Source organism: Oncorhynchus nerka, linkage group LG14 (assembly GCF_034236695.1).
Source record: "Oncorhynchus nerka isolate Pitt River linkage group LG14, Oner_Uvic_2.0, whole genome shotgun sequence".
In the NCBI taxonomy this organism is placed as follows: Eukaryota; Metazoa; Chordata; class Actinopteri; order Salmoniformes; family Salmonidae; genus Oncorhynchus; species Oncorhynchus nerka.
In genome coordinates this window covers 28,648,509-28,670,258 of record NC_088409.1, presented here as the reverse complement: position 1 = coordinate 28,670,258, position 21,750 = coordinate 28,648,509, and the positions used below count along the sequence as shown (strand labels likewise).

The 21,750-nt window shown below is 42.6% G+C and overlaps 3 protein-coding genes and 1 long non-coding RNA gene across 5 annotated transcripts; 2 read left to right on the top strand and 2 right to left on the bottom strand.

Annotated features, from left to right (window-relative positions):
• The first annotated feature begins 3,002 nt into the window (after positions 1 to 3,002).
• LOC115118473 (uncharacterized) lies at positions 3,003 to 5,148 on the top strand. Its single transcript, XR_003861397.1, has 2 exons — positions 3,003 to 3,107; positions 4,414 to 5,148. It is a non-coding gene; the product is annotated as an uncharacterized LOC115118473 (long non-coding RNA).
• A 407-nt stretch (positions 5,149 to 5,555) lies between these two features.
• Positions 5,556 to 14,628, top strand: LOC115118471 (C-X-C chemokine receptor type 3-like). 2 transcript variants are annotated; one of them, XM_029647086.2, is made up of 4 exons: positions 5,556 to 5,916; positions 12,573 to 12,591; positions 12,816 to 12,971; positions 13,155 to 14,628. In XM_029647086.2, exons 2-4 carry the CDS (start codon positions 12,589 to 12,591, stop codon positions 13,881 to 13,883), a joined length of 888 nt encoding a protein of 295 aa, XP_029502946.2. In that variant the 5' UTR covers positions 5,556 to 5,916; positions 12,573 to 12,588; the 3' UTR covers positions 13,884 to 14,628. The 2 variants fall into 2 exon arrangements, with proteins under 2 accessions (XP_029502946.2, XP_029502945.1); XM_029647085.2 differs by having other exon boundaries at positions 12,573 to 12,971.
• On the bottom strand, positions 9,438 to 11,108 carry LOC135575202 (putative nuclease HARBI1). The gene is made up of 3 exons (XM_065027913.1): positions 10,341 to 11,108; positions 9,950 to 10,061; positions 9,438 to 9,855 (listed from the first exon to the last, which is right to left on the bottom strand). The coding sequence occupies exons 1-3, from the start codon at positions 10,407 to 10,409 to the stop codon at positions 9,491 to 9,493; spliced, it is 546 nt and encodes a 181-aa protein (XP_064883985.1). The 5' UTR covers positions 10,410 to 11,108; the 3' UTR covers positions 9,438 to 9,490.
• A 2,529-nt stretch (positions 14,629 to 17,157) lies between the features above and the next one.
• LOC115118479 (C-X-C chemokine receptor type 3-like) lies at positions 17,158 to 21,740 on the bottom strand. Its single transcript, XM_029647090.2, has 3 exons — positions 21,110 to 21,740; positions 20,037 to 20,396; positions 17,158 to 19,618 (listed from the first exon to the last, which is right to left on the bottom strand). The coding sequence occupies exons 2-3, from the start codon at positions 20,388 to 20,390 to the stop codon at positions 18,842 to 18,844; spliced, it is 1,131 nt and encodes a 376-aa protein (XP_029502950.1). The 5' UTR covers positions 20,391 to 20,396; positions 21,110 to 21,740; the 3' UTR covers positions 17,158 to 18,841.
• Between the last annotated feature and the right edge of the window lie 10 nt (positions 21,741 to 21,750).

Sequence of the window (21,750 nt, the reverse complement as noted above, 5' to 3'; positions counted from 1 at the left end):
TGGTTTAGCTTTCAACGAACGTGAAATCAACCAAAAATGTCAACCTGCCATTGGATTTAGGTTAAAAGTTCAACATCATGACATTACATTTTTTGCTTGAAATTATGTGGAAACAACGCTGATTGAACCAGTTTCCGCCCAGTAGGTAATGTGAAGACCAATTAGAAAACACTTAGAATAAATTAAATAAAGTTTTCAACTCTGTCAAAATCAGTCCTATTATTTGTGTGGTCGTAGATACGGTTTGTTTGCTGGTCAAGCTTAGCGTCACCATAGCGAAATAAAATCACAGACCATGTTGTTCCAGGAACTGGTAAGACAAAACACATCTGTAAAAGAGGTTCCGTTTTACTATTAGCACATTTCAGTTCCCATACCACATGGAAGTAGTGTACTCAGTCAAACTTGTTACGGTACACACAGGTGTAACATCATGGGTATCCAAATGCATTAATCAGCAATGATGAAGCCAAGTTCTATTGTTTCAACTAATCAGAAATCCTGTAATACATTACTCTTGCTTAAATGGATTTGAGTGAAATCTTTTGTTTGATGGTGACTAGGCCCATTCACACCTCTCTGGCCTACAGGACCTCTGCCATAAACAGAGTAAGTCAACCACCTATCCATCAGTTGCTGACTGCAGAGGCAAGACACTTCCAAACTCATCTCTGGTAAGAAATAACATTGCTGCAGTTTTTTTTATGGCTCAATTATGTTTTCATGACTTTTACCCTCAACACATTCATACAATCGTTGGCAGTCAGCATTTCTAAGTAGGTTACACAACTAGCACCACCAGTCATTCAGGTGGTTTATAGCAGTATGTGTCCTCACATGACACTTATTACAGACTACCCCTCTACTTCTTCAGTAAGCTTCTCCAGTCCCATGGGAAACACAGTGTCCAGCAGCCACATGTTCCATGAAAAAGCTGCAGCATCTCCCTCAAAAAGTACTACACAAGATATACACAAAAACTACTGGTTATACTACTTGGTTGATACTGAGATGTGTAGTGATTTATGTAATGATAAATTGGGACATTTTACTACTGGTGAACCCTACATATTTCCTATTTAAATCACTACATATTTCTCCCTTAATGGCTACTGTGTAACTAATGAGCTTTTGGGTATCTAATACTTAAAACCTACACATACTTAAACAATTCCTACATGTTCACTACTGAATTACTACACAATGCCTACACATTACTGCTGTATGCCTACTCAATCCCTATTGATACTACTGCCAGTGCCATCTGTGTGTTTAGTGTTGTCACTACTGAATTACTACACAATGCCTACACATTACTGCTGTATGCCTACTCAATCCCTATTGATACTCCTGCCAGTGCCATCTGTGTGTTTAGTGTTGTCACTACTGAATTACTACACAATGCCTACACATTACTGCTGTATGCCTACTCAATCCCTATTGATACTACTGCCAGTGCCATCTGTGTGTGTAGTGTTGTCACTACTGAATTACTACACAATGCCTACACATTACTGCTGTATGCCTACTCAATCCCTATTGATACTACTGCCAGTGCCATCTGTGTGTGTAGTGTTGTCACTACTGAATTACTACACAATGCCTACACATTACTGCTGTATGCCTACTCAATCCCTATTGATACTACTGCCAGTGCCATCTGTGTGTGTAGTGTTGTCACTACTGAATTACTACACAATGCCTACACATTACTGCTGTATGCCTACTCAATCCCTATTGATACTACTGCCAGTGCCATCTGTGTGTGTAGTGTTGTCACTACTGAATTACTACACAATGCCTACACATTACTGCTGTATGCCTACTCAATCCCTATTGATACTACTGCCAGTGCCATCTGTGTGTGTAGTGTTGTCACTACTGAATTACTACACAATGCCTACACATTACTGCTGTATGCCTACTCAATCCCTATTGATACTACTGCCAGTGCCATCTGTGTGTGTAGTGTTGTCACTACTGAATTACTACACAATGCCTACACATTACTGCTGTATGCCTACTCAATCCCTATTGATACTACTGCCAGTGCCATCTGTGTGTGTAGTGTTGTCACTACTGAATTACTACACAATGCCTACACATTACTGCTGTATGCCTACTCAATCCCTATTGATACTACTGCCAGTGCCATCTGTGTGTGTAGTGTTGTCACTACTGAATTACTACACAATGCCTACACATTACTGCTGTATGCCTACTCAATCCCTATTGATACTACTGCCAGTGCCATCTGTGTGTGTAGTGTTGTCACTACTGAATTACTACACAATGCCTACACATTACTGCTGTATGCCTACTCAATCCCTATTGATACTACTGCCAGTGCCATCTGTGTGTGTAGTGTTGTCACTACTGAATTGCTCCTGATCCTTTTTCCTTTCCTACATAAACCCTTTTGAATTACTATTAAAAACATTTACTACTGTTTTCTTATTCAAAATCACTATTGACACCTTGTTTAACTACTAGACTGGTGCACATGTTGTTTCTTACTGTAGTTATATCATCAAACAAGAAATAATACGCTTATACAAACTTTATAGCACTTTGTATTAATAAAATGAAGTCCCTTTGAGGCCTTGTTTTCATGCAGCGTTGATAGAGCTATCTTCAGATCCTCTTTTTTTTATATTTAGAAAATAAAGCACAAAAAAACAACCAGTTATGTCATTATCAATAATCTGCTAAAAGAGGTCACATAATACAACAGAAAAACATTTGATAAACAATGTAAATTTGATCAACAATGGCCTCCAGTCTTCTTACAGATGTAGGATCTTAATTTGACCTAGTTTGCTACAGCAGGAAAATACATCTGCAACAACAGGAAATGTGAATCATTAGGATTATAGTTAATGGACATTTGTTTAGGGGTTGGTACATTTTCATAAGGGCAAATCAAGTCTGAAACTTAGAAGTGGAAATCTAAGCTGTATAAGTCTCTTTAAGCCTCATGCACTACATGTTTGTATTTCCTGTTGTCCAGGACAATTCTCAGCAACAAAAGAGTGATCAAATTAAGATCCTACATCTGTCTGTCGAGGGCTTCCTTGGCAACAGGTTAAAAGAGGTAGGTAGAATGGGTAAGTAAACCAACAGGAACATACTGTACATTTGCATACAAACACACACACTTATTAGCTAGCATGACAAAAACAGAGGCTACATGGCTACATTTCAATCGTGCTAGCAAACATATAGGTTAAACTCAATACATCTCTATGACAACGGCTAACAGCTAATACCATTTTGGCTAGCAATCTAAAAAGATATATAAACGGCTAAACAACGATATGAAAGTATTCATAAAACATAAAGCACAGTTAAACTTACAGATGGTGCCTGCATAAGTGCTATCAAAGACAGGATGATAAAGGACGGAAGGTGATTACATTCGGGATTGTCAAAAACAGTAGCTAGCTAACAACAACCAACTACTTCCTGTTTTGCCTTCTGTGGTTTCAAAAAGCCAGTGTAGTCTGGCTGTAGAGTTGTGATACTTATTTACTACCATCATCAAGTAGTCACAACTCTGCCTGATTACTGTTGAAAAGACTGTTTAGTAAAACTGTAGTGTTTTGGCTAGTTATGAACTACCAACATAAAGTAAAAATCTCTACCTGATTCCAACTGGAGACGCTACTGTTTTCCTAATGAACACTAAACAACTCTACTTATGTATCTTGAGTAGTGCATAAATTACACATTCACTACACAATCCCTGCAAGTCTCTAAATAGTCGCAAATGTACAAATAGGTTTTGTGTACTTTTTTATGAGGATATATTTAACTGTCAATCAGCCCAGAACAATAACAATGTGAAACACCGTACGTTGCTACACAGTAACAAAGAGGAAACATTATTTTGGGGAAAACGCTGTTTACCTTCACAATTACTCATCACGTGCTTCGTTCATATTTTCAACTGTCTACATTTATGTGTCTTTGTTAAAAAAAACACATCTTGAATGGGTGAGGGGTAGTGAGAGTGGAAGTGGGCTGCCTGGCAACTGTACTTCACCTTTCAAATGGCAGACCAACGGCACATTACTTCCTGTTTACGCTAATAACTCATAATATATCAATCAGGCTGTTTGACCACAAAAATGTTTAGAATTCATTGATATCCAATTTTGTGAGTGCATCTGTGCATCTCTGTGTGTGTGTGTGGTTGGTGGTTGGTGTTGGGTGTCTTTGCATGTGAACAGTGCTGAGAAGAGCAGAGTTTAGGGTCCATTATAGAAATATATAGAGGACTCATTGTGTATATATAACCTGTTTTAGCATAAACATGGCCATTGAGGGCTTCCACTATGCGCTGGCCATGCTGTCACAGATGCTATAATGGCACAGATATAAAGATGAGATCTCTTTTTGTTCCACATGCAGCTTGTTCTATGGATAGCCCACCTCACATACCACAGCTGCACCGGACACTGCAAAGGTGTGAAAAAAACACTGCAACTACACCATGTGCAGACCAGACAAGAAGAACAGAGACCGACACTGAAACAAACCAGATGTGTGTGTGTGTGTGTGTGTGTGTGTGTGTGTGTGTGTGTGTGTGAGAGAAAGGTGATGTGGTTTGATGGCTTCGGTGGGGATTACAACATGAAAGAAAGTAGCAGAAAAAGGATGTAAAGAGGGTTAGAAAGTAAGATAAGATTTTTTTTCATCAAAAGTTTGAAATCTAGATAAAGAACATTTGGTTCATTCATAATGAAAACCTTCCGCATTTAAGATGCCATATGTCTGTGGCAGAGTTATTGCAAATGATATATCTCTTTTTTCATGGGCCTAATGGGAAAGACGTAACTTAACTGTAAAAATGTGAACACAACCAGTCATAATGTTTTTATCTGATTGTCAGAAAAGCCACCTGCTCAAGTTTTTCTACTCCAAAATCATTCCAGCATCCAAACAGTGCACTGTGTGCACCTGCCATTTGATGAATGGAAAGACACAATTGTTACAAATTGCTTAGAGGTGGATCTTTGCTATAAAAGATCTCAGTTGCCATTTTGTTGACACTCTCAGAATTAATTTATAGACACTGAATTGATCTGAGAGTCAAAGGGCTATGGTGAAGCTTTATATTATTAAAAGATGAAGTGTAAAGTATAACTCTGACTTGTGTGTGGTTTGTAAACTCTCCTTTCACTTAGTAATACAGGAAATTACCACGACACTGTCCCAAGGATGAAAAGTGCAACTACATGGGAAAAACAATGTTAAAACTATGACAGCGAGTTGGGAGTGTTCGTTTCATTTGGAATAAGATTAGATTTTCATATTTACCACTGTAGCAGTCCAAAATGGCATCTTAAACAAATTGGACCATGGTTAAATTAGCTGTAATTACTTAGAGACTCCCCAAAGTTTGACTTTTGTTGAATTTAAGGCTGCTTATCTCTCATTCAGGGGGGTGTAGTCCCCCGTAATTCACACTCTGGGGTAGGTGGAGTCTGTTCAGTCTGACTGTGGTTAATTGTGCCAACCTCAGCACAGGATCCTATCATATCTTATCATTCTTCCCCTTTGTGTTAGAATGTGCAAGCCAACAGCGTTTATTTTTTTTAAATTCTCATCTGTCTTCTTTTTGTTATGGCGTTCAACAATGTGTTTGAATTAATAACACATTTGTTACAAACAACAGGAAAACAAGGCATATGGAATATAATGAATACAAATTAATGCTCATTCACAGATAAATATGATACAAATCAGTGATCAACATTGGGCCTGTAGAAGTATTACATATTTCCTCTCACTTGGTTCCTCCCCATTTACTGAACATAGCAGTTCTGTTTGACATCATGCTCACAACAGCGCCAGCCCATCATCTCTGTGGAAACTGATTGACAGACTGCATCAATACCATTCAAAGGCATGGTAAGTGTCCCTATACACACATATTTCAACTGCATATACAGAATAATCACTATCATATTGAATAACAACATTGATTTTGTACCAATGGGTACAGGTTTATTTTATTTGTCTATTTATTAAAAAAAAAAATAAGTTGGTGGCATTAATGGTATAAGCAATTATAAGCAATTTTATATTACTTGTCACAATGCACATTGTTAATAACAATAGGCTTTCAATTATTTAAATGCACTGAAAAAATGTTCTAAATTTGAGTCAGACCTAAGAAAAGCACCTTAACATTAATTGTAGGTGTGAAGGGTCTTTGAATGAGTCAAATTGAATTGTCTGAAATGACAGAATCTCGACAGATGATTTTATGATACCAAAACCCATCAATTATTGACATTTGACAACTCCGATAGGGCTTTAGTGTCCCCACATCGCATTTAGCATGTTTCACAGGTGCAGTGCAGGGTATAGAATATGTGTGAAAAGAAAGACAGTATCCACACATTTTGTTAAGATGTTCAGATGTTCCACAATAACGCACCAATATTTTGACTCACAGTTGCATTATTGGGGTGCATCTGAAAATATTGTGACTATATTCTCCTTCCTTCTCATAGTATGTTTTGGACATCTAACCCCTTTTAAACATTGTGTGAGTTACAGACTTCTGGGTTGTACCATTAGATTTGTTTATGGATAGATACCAACCATTAACAAGGGTTGAGTGGCATTTATGAGACATGGGTGGATCCCTGGTCTTTTTACAAAAATGTATGTAAAAGCTATCTATGAAAAACTGAAACTCTCACAAACACACACATGTAACATGTTTTGCTCTATGACGCTCACAAGCTACACAAAAGTCGTTAAAACAGAAGGGGTTCTTCTACATAGAAGATCATAGTGAATCCCAGGACATAGTGTCTATAATACTGTAATAAGCTAACATAGTTGCTGTGACAACTCTGAACTCCACACAGTTGTCACTGACTAGTTGGATATTAATTTCCCAGCAAACATTCTGTACGCACAGCATTCATATACATTCATTTTTCATGTTTTTTTGTTTTGTTTTGTTGCTTTAGCAGAGTTTAAACATGTGTTTGTGTAATTGTTTATGTCAAATAGTTTTGTGTTGTACTTACAGCCCTGGTTGTCCTGAAAATAAAATGTTAAAACATTTCATTGTGAGGCAAAATATAAGGGCTGGACATGCAGATAAAAGTCCATTTTTGTTGGGATCTCTGGAATGATAGGGTTAACTGAAGACGATGTTGGCGATGAAACTACAGAAAGCCATTCATATCCAATGGAAGAGAAGCAAAGTGGGCAGCTTTCCCAAACTTTGGTTCCGCCCTGTTCAGACTCCACCATCCATGCTCGCATCGCCCAACGGTCCCCTCGCCCACTCCCCTTCATTGAAAATGTATGGGGCTCCGTTTGTGTTATGTGGAAATGCACTATAATGGCTGTTGATACCTAGCACTACCTGGCCTGCTTGCTAGCACCAAAATGAGGGCGAAGCTAGTGTGGCTATGCAAATGATCGTGTTATGTGTAAATTCACTGCAAGGCAATCAGATCAAGTGTTAACCAGTGATAGTGACACCTGCATAGCTGTTGTTTTGGTGGTGTTCAAATCAAGTCAAATTGTATTGGTCACATGCAATGTTAATGCGAGTGTAGCGAAATGCTTGCTCTTGTAGTTCCGACTATGCAGTAAAATCTAACAAGTAATCTAACAAATTCACAACAACTACCTTATACACACAAATACATGGTGTAGAATCCAGCATTGTAATGGAACAGTAGGGAGCAGGTCTCGAACCCTCGACCTTCGAGCCCGAGGTCCGGTGCGCTATTGACTGTGCCACAAATGCATGCGCTTATAAACCCAAGGTCGTTACACTACTCCTTCCTTTCAAAGAGCGCGTCCTCGCGCTTGCTTGAGACTCTACGTAAGAGATCTTTTTGGCCTTCCTGTGACATCGGATGCTGTCGGTGTCCTGGAGGGCAGGTAGTTTGCTCCCGGTGATGCGTTGTGAAGACCGCACTAACCTCTGGAGAGCCTTGTGGTTGAGGGCGGTACAATTTCCGTACCAGGCGGTGATAAAGCCCGACGGGATGCCCTCGATTGTGCATCTGTAAAAGTTTCTTCAGCCTCCTTCTTCAGTAGATGTACCTTATTTTTGGCGTTTATCCCAAAACCCCATTCTTTCCCCATTAATTTCCCGCTGTTGCGCTGTCTGTGTGGGTGGACCATTTCAATTAGTCCGTGACGTGTATGCCGAGGAACTTTAAACTTACCACCTTCTCCACTACTGTCCCGTCGATGTGGATGGCGGGGTGCTCCCTCTGCTGTTCTTACTTTGTCTCTTCCATAGTAATGGCGTCTTTTTGTAAGCACTAACTCACACATATATCATACTAAAGCCACATAAATCCTACTGGTGAAACACTCCAGGGGCCTGTTGCACAAAACTAGGATAAGGGATTAAGCCAGGATATCTTGGTGATCCTGGCTCAATTGATCCGTAATCCGGTTGCACTAAAGATGGATAGGGGGCAGGAGGATATGTTATGGTATAAATTACCATGGAGATTTATTCTGTGGAGCTAGCCTGCTCCAGACCAGGCTAAATTCCAGGATCTATTTAATCTCATCCCTAATGTCAGTCAGCAGTCACCACAAATGGAAACCAATAGTTATTTCACTGCTCACTATACATTGTTATCACATAACTAGACCCACTGTTATTATTTAAACGTTTGTGATCATTAATTTCAATGATTTTGGATAAAAAATGATTTTTAGATGATGTTGCTATCATTAGATAATTTACAGTTTCCCATTGACTATAAGGCTATATATAAAATGATAGAATATTAGGGCCACAGAGGGGAAAAAAACAAGTCATAATATTGTAACCAGTTGTTTTAAAGGAGGACAGTTGTTAAAATGACAGATGTGGGGCATTTCGTGAAATTGTACTTCTGTTTATGAAACCATACTAAGACATGCTGATGTGCCAGAATATTAAGTATCACATTGTCATAAGTATCAAAACTGTAAAAACAATATGTAGCTTTTCTGCAGAAAGAACCAGCCTCATAAATTTATGACTTTATCCTTTTTCTTCAGTGTGGCCCTAGTACTCTGTCATATAAACAAATACACATTCCATATGAATATAAAAACACAATGTGTAACATTATGTTCCTTTATTGAATAAGGACAAAACAAAGCAGGTAAACCATCAGCTCCTTTCGAAACTGAAGTCAGTGACTCTACAAGATGGAAAGCACAGAATCCAAGCATATTATACAAAATGATACATACACATTCAAAGGTCTGTATATAACACACCCTGCATGTCTGCACACTAAAATAAATGCAGGACAAATCCATACACATCAACTGAACAGACAAATGAATGGATGCAGTAGCCTCCCTGCAGCCTTGTATTACACACAGTATACCGCACAAACATCATAAGAGGCCAAATTGGTCAAAAACGAACCCAAAAAACCCAAATTCCTCTGCCACCGCAGGACATATTTAACCAAAATTGAAAGCACACATACTAACTAAAATAATTCAACACATATTGGTCCCTCAGCAGCCGACCACTGTCGTCATCAGGGAAGATTGCCGGATTGTCCCAGTCCATGGCTGGTGGCACTCTGGGGGCCCTCTCCTTCCTCAGGCAGGCCACATTGTGGAGGACAGCACAAGCCACAGTAATATCACATGCCCTAACAGGGCTGACCCTTAATTTGTGAAGGCAGTGAAAGCGTGCCTTCAGGAGGCCAAAGGTCATTTCAACTCTGGCCCTGGCATGGGCATGGTTGTAGGCCTGCTGTGCTTCCTGGGGGTCTGTGAAAGGTGTCAGGAGAAAAGGCTGGCAGCCATACCCCCTGTCTCCCAGCAACACACCAGAGAATTCACCTGTCAACACAAAATCTCATCATTACTACCTCATAAACACAGTGATATTCTTGACACAGCCATGATGGTTATAAATAGGGGTTGTGTGGCTTACCTTGTGATAGGCACTGATAGATTTCAGAGGCCCGAAAGATTCTGGAGTCATGGACTGAGCCAGGCCATTTTGCCACAACATTGCTGATCACACAGTCAGCATTGCAGACCATCTGAAATCATAAGATGAGGAATATTACACCAATCAATGCACATCACTGGCAATGCAGAGTGTTCGTCAATGGACAATATCAAAAGTTATGTTCACCTGAACATTAATGCTGTGAAAGGATTTCCTATTCACAAAATCGGCCTCATGGGCACCTGAGGGGCTTTTATCCTTATGTGTGTGCAGTCCACTGCACCAATGACATTGGGGAAACCTGTCACACAAAGTAATGAGTATCCTACTATGTGTTAACAGTTGTCCTGTAATTTGTAGATCCTCTTACCTGCAATCCTATAGAACTCCTCTTTGATGTCACAGAGTCTTCTGTGGCCAGGGAAGGAGATGAAGACATCTGCTAATGCTTTGATAGCCAGACACACACTCCTTATTGTGCGGCAAATTGTGGCCTTGTTCAGCTGTTCTGCATCCCCCACTGAGTACAGGAAGGCTCCACTAGCAAAAAGCGCAAGGCCACACAAACCATTTGCTCCACACTCAGTGCATGGCTCCGTGCAGTGCGGTGCTTAATCCTGGGACCCAGTAGTCTGCATAGATACCTGATGCCATCTGCAGAAAACCTGTATCTTTCATATAGATGGTCATCAGGGAAGGCCAGTGGGTCCAACCGGTCCCTGAAGACCCTTTCTCGCCTGAAGGCTCTCCTCAGCACAAGTGCTTCTTCATCCACCACATCTCGCACGAATGGGCATGCCATTGTCAGAGCAGAAAGGAACACACAATTTTGGGCCTTCATATAGGCTAGTGGCCACACCTGGTGCTTGGGGGGTGGGCAAAAGAGGGCGATGCCTTATAACGATGACTTGGTTGTACTGATTGCTGGGAAGGTGGTTGCCATACAACTTTCTGATAGCTTGTGAGCTCTGTGAACACAATACAATTAGCGCAGCTGGAATTTGGCAGGATGTGATGTCCTTTTATTAATACGCACTATGTTGCCAGGCTGGTTTTCCCACTGTATAGCATCTGGGTCCTGTAAAAGAAATTAGATTTTTTGATTTTGATGAGGACTCCTCACCATTGTAGAGTAAATAGTACTTTCACAGTCTTAACATGATACCTCATGCCTTCTGGAATCCAGAGAGATGGTCTCCTCCTCATCATCGTCTCCATCATGTGCTGTTGCTGCTGCACTGGGGCCTTCACCCTATCACATTTAATCGGATTCATATTGAAGCTAGTAGACAAGACATGCCAGGCCTACAGTATGCCTTTGATGGAGTACTCACTGGATCAGCATCGTCTGGTGCTTGTGCTGGTGGCTCTAACAGGAACACAGTGCTGCCAGGCACTGCAAGGCAATAGGTAAACCAAAGTCAGACAGTCCAAATTGATTCAATATGAATGTGGTTGTATCCCATGTAGAGATGGAAGGACATACCTTGAATGAAGCGGGTGGCATCTTGGGAGGAACCTATGCTCGTCTCTTTCCCCCCAGGGATCCCCTCTAAGACGGGCCTGCCTTTATTTAGCTCCAAGGCCATGTCCTCTGCTGGGGTAAGGTCAGCCTTTGGTGACCCACCACCCGTGCCTTGTATGTGGGTATTCTTTTTCACTGCTAAAACAGTACAGACAATGTGTGAGCAGGCACCTTCTGGGTACAATATATGCTTGTGCTTTGTTAAATATTAGTCAGGGACCATACCATTCTGCAGAATGTTCTTGTATTTGATTTTGACCTGCTGCCATGTCCGTTTTGGCCCGTTCATGTTTAATCTACACACACACACACACACACACACATTTAATGGAGTCACACTGCAAAAAATTACTTGGTATTTTTGTCTTGTTTTCAGTAAAAATATCAAAAAATGTATCATAGCTTTATACAGTGTGATGGAGTTACTTTACACAATTTCACTCATATCTGCAGTGCATTTCAATTAAAAATTTAACCGTTTCATAATTACAGTACAACTGCATTTTTGGAGATGTGAATTAAATATTTGAATTGTAATTGTGATGTTTCAGCGGAGCGGTGAGTGTGTAATTGTGCACTACTTACGCATTCAGGCGGTCTGCAATACTTTGCCACACTTTTTCTCTTTGCTTTATCACTGTGGCGGTGTTGCCTTTCTTCTTAATTATATCTTTTACCTCCTCGTATGCCTCCATGAGGATTTGTGCTTCCGACGGGGAAAAGTACGCGGCTCTAGTTGCCATGGTAAATCAATTAATCTGTGATCTGTGGCGGGGTCTATTTGAGTGAGCCGTGAGCGCGCACCTATCCAGGATTGGTTTCACCTGGCTTAATGAATCCGTGTCTGCTCATCCTGGCTTGGTCTTTGTGCAACCAATTAAGCCTGGACGCACATGTTTTGGCTTCATTGAGCTCAGCTGAGTCATTTATCCCGGATGTCTTAATTCTACTTTTGTGCAACAGGCCCCTGGAAAAACAATACTTTTGGCACTTTTTCTGATATTGTATTTTACTCACTTACCGTGAAGCCTAAGTCAAACCTAATGTAAAACTGAATTTATTCTGTTTCCTTTACAGGATTCTCTCATGCCCAATGGTGAGAAATTTACAATTAACATATCTGTCAGTGACCTTGAATATTATGATGACAAGGAGTATAGTAACTACACCGATACCAGTGACACGTGCTGTTCAACTGGGGAGGTGTGCAGCTTGGAGGAGGGTATGAGTTTTGATGCTGTGTTCCTGCCCGTGTTCTACTCCCTGACACTGATTCTGGGGCTGCTGGGTAACGGGTTGGTCCTGTTGGTTCTGGTCCAGAGGAGGCGTGGCTGGAGCGTGACGGACACCTTCATCCTGCACCTCTGTGTGGCTGACATCCTGCTACTCCTCACTCTGCCCCTCTGGGCTGCTCAGGCAGCTGAGGAATGGAGCTTCGGGACCCCCCTCTGCAAGATCACTGGAGCCATATTCACAGTAAGGGGGGTGGAGGGGCTGGTCTGGGAAGCAAGAGTATACGTCTCTGTAATAACGTAATAACACATAAAAAAACTGCAACAAAATTGTTATCAAGATACCCAATTACAGCAGTAGTCTTTGTCTGAACCTTGTAAAAGTTGTATAACAGTCATGTTTCCCTCTGTCTCGTGTCTCTGTCAGATCAACTTTTACTGTGGCATCTTCCTGCTGGCCTGCATCAGTCTGGACCGCTACCTGTCCGTGGTCCACGCAGTCCAGATGTACTCTCGCAGGAAGCCCTGGATGGTGCAGGCCAGCTGCCTGTCCGTGTGGCTCCTCTCCATCCTCCTCTCCATCCCCGACTGGCACTTCCTGGAGTCTGTGAGGGACACCAGACGAGACAAACAGGAGTGTGTCCACAACTACCCGTCTCTCTCCCAGTCTGGGTTTGACTGGCGCCTGGCCTCCCGCCTGCTCTACCACACGGTGGGCTTCCTCCTCCCATCTGCCGTGCTGCTCTTCTGCTACTCCTGCATCCTGCTGCAGCTGCAGCGCGGCTCCCAGGGCCTCCAGAAGCAGAGGGCTGTCCGGGTCATCCTGGCCCTGGTCTTCTTCCTCTGCTGGACGCCCTACAACATCACCCTTATGGTGGACACCCTCTACTCCAACAACACCCTGGAGGTCAACTGCGAGAGCCATAAAGCCCTGGACATCTCCCTGACGGCCACCTCCTCTCTGGGCTACCTGCACTGCAGCCTCAACCCTGTGCTCTACTCCTTCGTGGGGGTGAAGTTCCGTTACCACCTGCTGGACATGCTGAGGTCCCTGGGCTGCAAGCTGAAGAGTGGAGTCAGGCTGCAGACTGCCAGCCGGAGGAGCTCCATGTGGTCTGAGTCTGGAGACACCTCCCACACCTCTGCCATCTATTAAGGACTTATCTCTCTATCCCAAGGTCTCCCAAACTATGTCCTAAGGACCCCAAATGGTGCATGTTTTGTTTTTTACCCTAGCACTACACATCTGATACAAATAATCAGCTAATCGTCAAGCTATGATAATGTGAATCAGCTGTGTAGCGTTAGGGCAAAAACCAAAACGTGCACCCCTTGGTATCCCGAGGACCGAGTTTAGGAAACACTGCTCCTGTTGCTCTTGAGTTGTCGTTGACTCAATAAGTGGATTATCAATGTGACCTTTAGCCTACTCCAACTTCCCCTCCAGCAGATTTGGACTGGAGGAAAGGTTGTTAGATCCGCCGTGTTTCACCATCATCTTTCCCCAATAGAGCACACTCAGAAAACAAATGATTGCCTATTAAAGAAACTCCTTGTAAATAATGGGGCCTATAATGAAGTTACACATAAGTAAATCACTTGTACATACTAAAAAAATAATAAAGTGATTACAAAATTATATACATTTTTTTAGAGTATGAACAATATCTTGTGAGTTTTAAGCTTGTCATTTATCATTTTACTTACCTGCTTTATGTTTTGTTATTAAATGATAACTGGCATATGTGCTCTGTTATAGTTAATGCATTTGTTATTACTGACACATGCAATGATTTGATGTATATTTTTTCATTACAAAAATGCACAGTATCCTATGACAGGTTACAATTTCAAGGAACCATAGTGAAATACTGAATAAAGTTTAATTCTTTATACTATCATTCAGAATCTCTGTCTTTTAATGGTTGGTTAATAGATGTCTGTACACCAAAAATGAAAACCCCTAGAGGAAGCCAGACTCAGATCAGCAGAGATTTAGCCACACCACCAACAAGGGCCTGTTCAGGATGATTGAACATCAAAGAACAATCATAAACATGTATGATTGTCTGGCATGTAGAATGGGGAATTGTGTCAGCTCTATACATTACATTTCTATATGTAAACATTCTGAACATTTCACCTCACTAAACACAACACTGTAGGCCTGCTGGTAGCCTAGCCGTTAAGAGTGTTGCACCGGTAACCGGAAGGTCGCTGGTTTGAATCTCTGTGGAGACTAGGTAAAACATTTTTTTGTCAGATGTACCCTTGAGCAAGGCACATAACCCTAATTCCTCTGGAAAAGAGTGTCTACAAAAAGATAACATAATTACCCAAATTCTCTGTGATTTCAGCTGAAAAATACATACTTTTACTGTGGCAGGAAGCCAAGTAAAGCTTACCAACATGGGGTGACAAAGCTTTGTACCAAAAGGTTTGCACACAAAACATTTTATATAACACAGGAGTGAAGAGCGATATGAGAAGTCACCACCCAAGATGACGAAGAGACAGTCTGCCTCTCTTCCTGTCCCTTCTCTGCTTTACTACAGCATCTGTGCACCTAAATGTTTATTCTAGAAGGACATACAGTAGCAACAAAAACTTTCACTTGTTCCATTCAAGAGCTTCATAAGCACTTCAGCCTTTAGTTAGCTTTACTTAATCATCAACAATATTGAGTGACAAGACTTAAATGGACAGCATCACTCAGTCCAACTGAACATCTGGCCTCTACCACCTTTTAGCAAGAAGAGAAAAGTATAATCAACTTTAGCTGATACAGGAAGAGAAACAGGAAGCAGGTCATATCTTGAGTTTGGTGTGTTGCTGCTACTGCCACATGATTTCTCTGTCCTCCATATCTCATAGAAAACAAGTGGTGAAATATCACACAGTGAAACAAAACCAAAACATGTATGGTCATAATTGAAAACAGGAAGGAGGAAAAGTGGTTAAAATGGTGTTTTGTGCTAATAAAATTGGAAACCAGACATTCAGCTTAACCAAAATACAAATAGGGTCAAGGTCTGTCATGAATATTCCATGTCAGTTCTTCTGTACCATTCCATGTCAAATTTGTTCTGTATCACATATATATACAGTACCAGTACAAAGTTTGTACACACCTACTCAATCCAGAGTTTTTCTATATTTTTACTATTTTCTACATTGTATAATAATAATAGTGAAGACTTCAAAACTATGACATTTTGATTAGTTTAACACTTTTTTGCTTACTACATGATTCCATATGTGCTATTTCATAGTTTTGGTCTATTCACTATTATTCTACAATGTAGACAATTATAACACATTTAGAAAAACCTTTGAATGAGTAGGTGTGTCCAAACTTGACAGTTTCAGGATATTTTTTTACAACTCATTTACATTACATAATCTGGTCAAAAATAGCCCATTGTATTTAAAAGACATGTATTGACTTGTATGTCAATGTTTAGCATTGAAAACAAAGGATTAGTGCGTCACAAACCATGCAACCCTAAAAACATCTCTCTTTCTCTATATCTCTCCCCACCCTCTCTCTCTACACCTCCTTCTTTTCTGTTTTCTCTTATCTTACCTTCTCCCACAGTGTGACCTGGTTGACAATGCCCACTACAGTCCTCTCTTAGTAAAATAAATAGTGGAGTATTCAGATGGATATCGATTAACCATGGCTGTGTGTGTCATCAGGCCTGCCAAGGGCCTAAACAGCCTGTTGCAACAAAGAAATTAACTCAAGGATGCCTGGGACAGAGTGGGAAACCCTGTCTCATGCTGCTGTCAGACACCTTAAAACCAGTCAAAAGAAAGGGTAAAAACAACATCGGGCTTCCCCAGAGTGGGTCAATTTACAGGATATAGCTTCCAGTTGAAGCTCGCATCCGCTACAAGACCATGGTGCTTGCCTACGGAGCTGTGAGGGGAACGGCACCTCAGTACCTCCAGGCTCTGATCAGGCCCTACACCCAAACAAGGGCACTGCGTTCATCCACCTCTGGCCTGCTCGCCTCCCTACCACTGAGGAAGTACAGTTCCCGCGCAGCCCAGTCAAAACTGTTCGCTGCTCTGGCCCCCCAATGGTGGAACAAACTCCCTCACGACGCCAGGACAGCGGAGTCAATCACCACCTTCCGGAGACACCTGAAACCCCACCTCTTTAAGGAATACCTAGGATAGGATAAAGTAATCCTTCTCACCCCCCCCCCTTAAAAGATTTAGATGCACTATTGTAAAGTGGCTGTTCCACTGGATGTCTTAAGGTGAACGCACCAATTTGTAAGTCGCTCTGGATAAGAGCGTCTGCTAAATGACTTAAATGTAAATGTTATTGGTAATGGCGAGAGGTTAGCATGTCTTGGGGGCATGATCTTTGTGCATCTGTAACTTTCTTACTCATCATTAATCATGATTGATTCAGAATGATCCGTAATCATGGTAGCCATTTTAATATAGAAGAAAACACATTCTATTCTTATTTATAATAAAGGTGACTCCAGAATGAAACAATACATTATTTATCATTAATTTCTATTGGACACAACATAATCTGAAACAAAACCAAAACAAACTGCAAACGCATCCAACAAGTTTGTAGATTCACATGCTTGATTTGGTCATTGCGTGCTAGAATTATGGGACCAAATTCTAAACTTTTGACTAAACGTAATACACTGAAGTGAATTTATCCAAATACTTATGACACCTTCTAATAGCGGGACTAGATACATAAAAGTGCATTCATTTCTAAGCAGTAAAACTGTCACGTTCTGACCTTAGTTCTTTTGTTATGTCTTTCTTTTAGTATGGTCATGGCTGAGTTGGGTGGGTTGTCTATGTTCATTTTTCTATAATTTGGGATTTCTGAGTTCGGCCTAGCATGGTTCTCAATCAGAGGCAGCTGTCAGTCGTTGTCCCTGATTGAGAATCATACTTAGGAAGCCTGGGTTTCACTTTTGGGTTGTGGTGATTATTTTCCGTGTGAGTGTTTGGTCCACACGGTACTCTTTTCGGTTATGTATATTCACGTCATCATTTGTTGTTCTGTTCGAGTGTTCTATTGTCTTTATTAAAAAACATTATGGACACCTACTACGCTGCACATTGGTCCTCCGATCCTTCTCGCTACTCCTCCTCAGAAAAGGAGGACGAGAACCGTTACAAAAACAGAAACGTATGAAAACACCCTCAAATAAAAGATGACATGCTGTACCATCGCCTAATATAAAACATTTGATCTCAAATCCCAAATGCTGGAGTATAGAGCCAAATAAAAGTTTGTAGGTTTGAATAATTAATGCATGAATCTTTCCAACAGATTCTACAGAGCCGGACGACATCGATAGGTAAAACAAAACGTGAAGATCAGACAACCCACTGACTTTATACAAATATACATTTAGTCTGAGCGTTATCCATTAAAGTGCAATTCAAAGAAAGCAGTCCTCATAAGGGGCTTTCTACTATGCATGTCTTTCTCTCATGACCCAGGTTACGGTCATCCACCAGCCCCCAGACCCATGACCCAGGTTACGGTCATCCACCAGTCCCAAGACCCATGTTACGGTCATCCACCAGTCCCCAGACCCATGACCCAGGTTACGGTCATCCACCAGTCCCCAGACCCATGACCCAGGTTACGGTCATCCACCAGTCCCCAGACCCATGACCCATGTTACGGTCATCCACCAGTCCCCAGACCCATGACCCAGGTTACGGTCATCCACCAGTCCCCAGACCCATGACCCAGGTTACGGTCATCCACCAGTCCCCAGACCCATGACCCAGGTTACGGTCATCCACCAGCCCCCAGACCCATGACCCAGGTTACGGTCATCCACCAGTCCCCAGACCCATGACCCAGGTTACGGTCATCCACCAGTCCCCAGACCCATGACCCAGGTTACGGTCATCCACCAGTCCCCAGAACCATGACCCAGGTTACGGTCATCCACCAGTCCCCAGACCCATGACCCAGGTTACGGTCATCCACCAGTCCCCAGACCCATGACCCAGGTTACGGTCATCCACCAGTCCCCAGACCCATACAACTTCCCCTCAAGGCAGGAAGACATACTATATTAGTCATTAGGATCCTCTTCCTACCCATCAGCTCTGGGTGGACTGTACCTGTCCCATGGTTGTCATTGGGTTCAACGTCCCCATCTCCTCTGCTTGGTCAGGTGAGTCTTCAACCACACCTGAATCCCATAGTGAGAGTTTTGGATCGTTCTGCACCCCCTCAACACACCTCACCATATCCAGTACGCGTCGCCGGAAGTTTCTACACAATCCGAGATGGAGCACTGGGTTGAGGCAAGCGTGCAGGCAGGCTAGAGCGAACGTAACCACCAGACTGTTCTCCAGAGCTGTCCTCCCGTTCTCACAGGACCCAGAAACAGGCTGCCCAGGCCTCCCCTGAAAAGTGTCCACCATGAGGGTGATGTTGTAGGGAGTCCAGCAGAGGAAGAAGACCAGCACCAGGGCCAGGATGACCCGGACGGCCCTCTGCTTCTGGAGGCCCTGGGAGCCACGCTGCAGCTGCAGCAGGATGCAAGAGTAGCAGAAGAGCAGCCCGGCAGATGGGAGGAGGAAGCCCACCGTGTGGTAGAGCAGGCGGGAGGCCAGGCGCCAGTCAAACCAAGACTGGGAGAGGGACGGGTAGTTGTGGACACACTCCTGTTTGTCTCGTCTGGTGTCCCTCACAGACTCCAGGAAGTGCCCGTCTGGGATGGAGAGGAGGATGGAGAGGAGCCACACGGACAGGCAGCTGGCCTGCACCATCCAGGGCTTCCTGCGAGAGTACATCTGGACTGTGTGGACCACGGACAGGTAGCGGTCCAGACTGATGCAGGCCAGCAGGAAGATGCTACAGTAAAAGTTGATCTGAGGAGAGAGAGAGAGAGAGAACAGAGAGACATAAACTTGAGAAAGCTCTTAGCTGGAATGAACATTAAGATGAAACAGCTGTGTTTCTCTTCGGTACTTCCTCTTTTCCCAGAAATGTTGACAGTTTATTATTGGACTCAGAGGAAGAGCCCCTTAAGAGTACATTAACCCTGAGCTGAATTGAATGATGTATTGAAAGTGTATCTGATGACTTAGAAGAATAATAGGATGTAAAAACCCTTCCTCCCCTTCCTATCCAACACTACCCAGCCCTCGGATTTCACAGCACTAGAACCCCCATCATATACCACACTACTCCACACTCCTACCCCCTCTCCCCATCCCCAACCCCCAGTTCATGTGTTCATACAGATATATACACTTGCTAGACCAGTCCCCCCCTACAAGTCCTTACTGTGAACATGGCTCCAGTGATCTTGCAGAGGGGGGTCCCGAAGCTCCATTCCCCAGTGGCCTGAACAGCCCAGAGGGGCAGCGTGACCAGCAGCAGGGTGTCGGCCAAGCCCAGGTGCAGGATGAAGGTGTCCATCACGCTCCAGCTCCGCCTCCTCTGGACCAGAACCACCAGGACCAGCACGTTACCCACTAGCCCCAGGACCAGCGTCAGGGAGTATAGCATTGGGAGGAACACCGTGCCAAAACGCACCCCAACGCCATCTTCAGGGGAGCATTCCTCTTCATAAACATAGTCCCCATCATAGTTATAGGTGCTATTCTCTAGAAATATCCCTCCCAGGTCCAAATCCATGTCTGTCTGTAGAGAAGTCGAGAATCAGTTTATCGTTTGGGTAGTACAGATCAATCTATTGGTTTAAGACAAAAACAATGCGAGCAGAATGTGTGTTGGCGAGGACAACAATTTCCTCTTTCACCAAGTTACACCTAGAGAGATCTGTCTTTAGTCTCCGGTCCTCTGCTCTAACACTGACAAGTTGTGTGAGAAAGAGAGGTATCCCCTGAAGTGTCTCATCTGACAAGGGCCAGAACATATTATATTCACGCTGCTCACATGATTTCCATGTAACCAGACTAGGCAACACTACACACAGCATAGTAACAGTGGAAAGTACAGTTCCCCTTAAGGGGGCTGTCCACTGCACTACAGACCATCTGACTGGTGCCATTGACACACTATGGGAGTTTGTCTCGTTGTGCTCTAACCACACTCTCTAACCTCTCTGTAGGTATTCTATACTTATCAGATTTTCTGTTAAACCAGAAAGACTGGTGAGAGATGGCAAGAGAGAGGGGGAGACAGAGAGAAAGCAAGAGAGACAGAGAGAGAGAGAAGATTTGTCCTGGGAAATTTGGATGCACAGACATATGCACAAGCACACACAGGAATTCAAATAGCATGAAAGACATAAGCGGAGTAAAGAGAACTTGTGAAGGACAAAGACCACAGACGAGGAGAAAAGAGAAAACACATAGACATTAGAAGGGGTTTGAAATGAGAAATGTACTTACCACATAAACCGTGTTCTTTATATAAATAAAGGTTCAATTTAAAATAAAAATAGCCGATCATTCAGTAGTCCCAGTAGCATTGCAGAGACTGGAGACAAACACTGCTCTGTTTGCTTACACTATAAGTAGAGAACAGACAGTTTGTTTGAATGGCTGCATTCCCTGAGCAGGAGAGAGGGAGGACAAATTGAACTAACAGTTCACACAAAACAAAAGTGAAGGAGGTCAAGGGATTGATGCAGGACTTTTAGAAGAGAGGAAGTATAGTCATTTCAGTCCTCTACTCTCACGGTAAACAGAGTTGTACAGTAAACATGTCACACACCCAGAGAACCAGCGCTAGTATTTTTGGAGCTTTACAGAAGAGAGGTAATGCATACCTCAGCTGCCGGTTGTCCGTCAATAACACCTACTTGGCAGGGCTTACGCTAACAAAAGCAGTGATGTGCGCAGTGTGAACACGGTCGCGAGCCGGTGAGAGTGGATTTGTCAGAATTTATTGTGTCGATGTTGCAGCCTGGTCTCATAGACAAGACTTAACATAGTAAACGTAAATCGGGATCCAGGACACTAAAATTAGTATCATATGTTATGTTTGGGATGGTAACATAAGACAGATGGTTACTTAAGGAAACAATGAA

Bases quoted from the DNA above. Each gene is read 5' to 3' on its own strand.
- LOC115118471 (XM_029647085.2), top strand. The intron at 12,972-13,154 runs GTAAGGGGGGTG...TGTCTCTGTCAG, and splicing joins TCACTGGAGCCATATTCACA to ATCAACTTTTACTGTGGCAT.
- LOC135575202 (XM_065027913.1), bottom strand. From the start codon at position 10,409: ATGTCTTCATCTCCTTCCCTGGCCACAGAAGACTCTGTGACATCAAAG. The intron at 10,062-10,340 runs GTAAGAGGATCT...TTATGATTTCAG, and splicing joins GGAGTTCTATAGGATTGCAG to ATGGTCTGCAATGCTGACTG. The intron at 9,856-9,949 runs GTAAGCCACACA...TTGTGTTGACAG, and splicing joins CTATCAGTGCCTATCACAAG to GTGAATTCTCTGGTGTGTTG.
- LOC115118479 (XM_029647090.2), bottom strand. From the start codon at position 20,390: ATGGATTTGGACCTGGGAGGGATATTTCTAGAGAATAGCACCTATAAC. The intron at 19,619-20,036 runs GTAAGGACTTGT...CTCTCTCCTCAG, and splicing joins TCACTGGAGCCATGTTCACA to ATCAACTTTTACTGTAGCAT.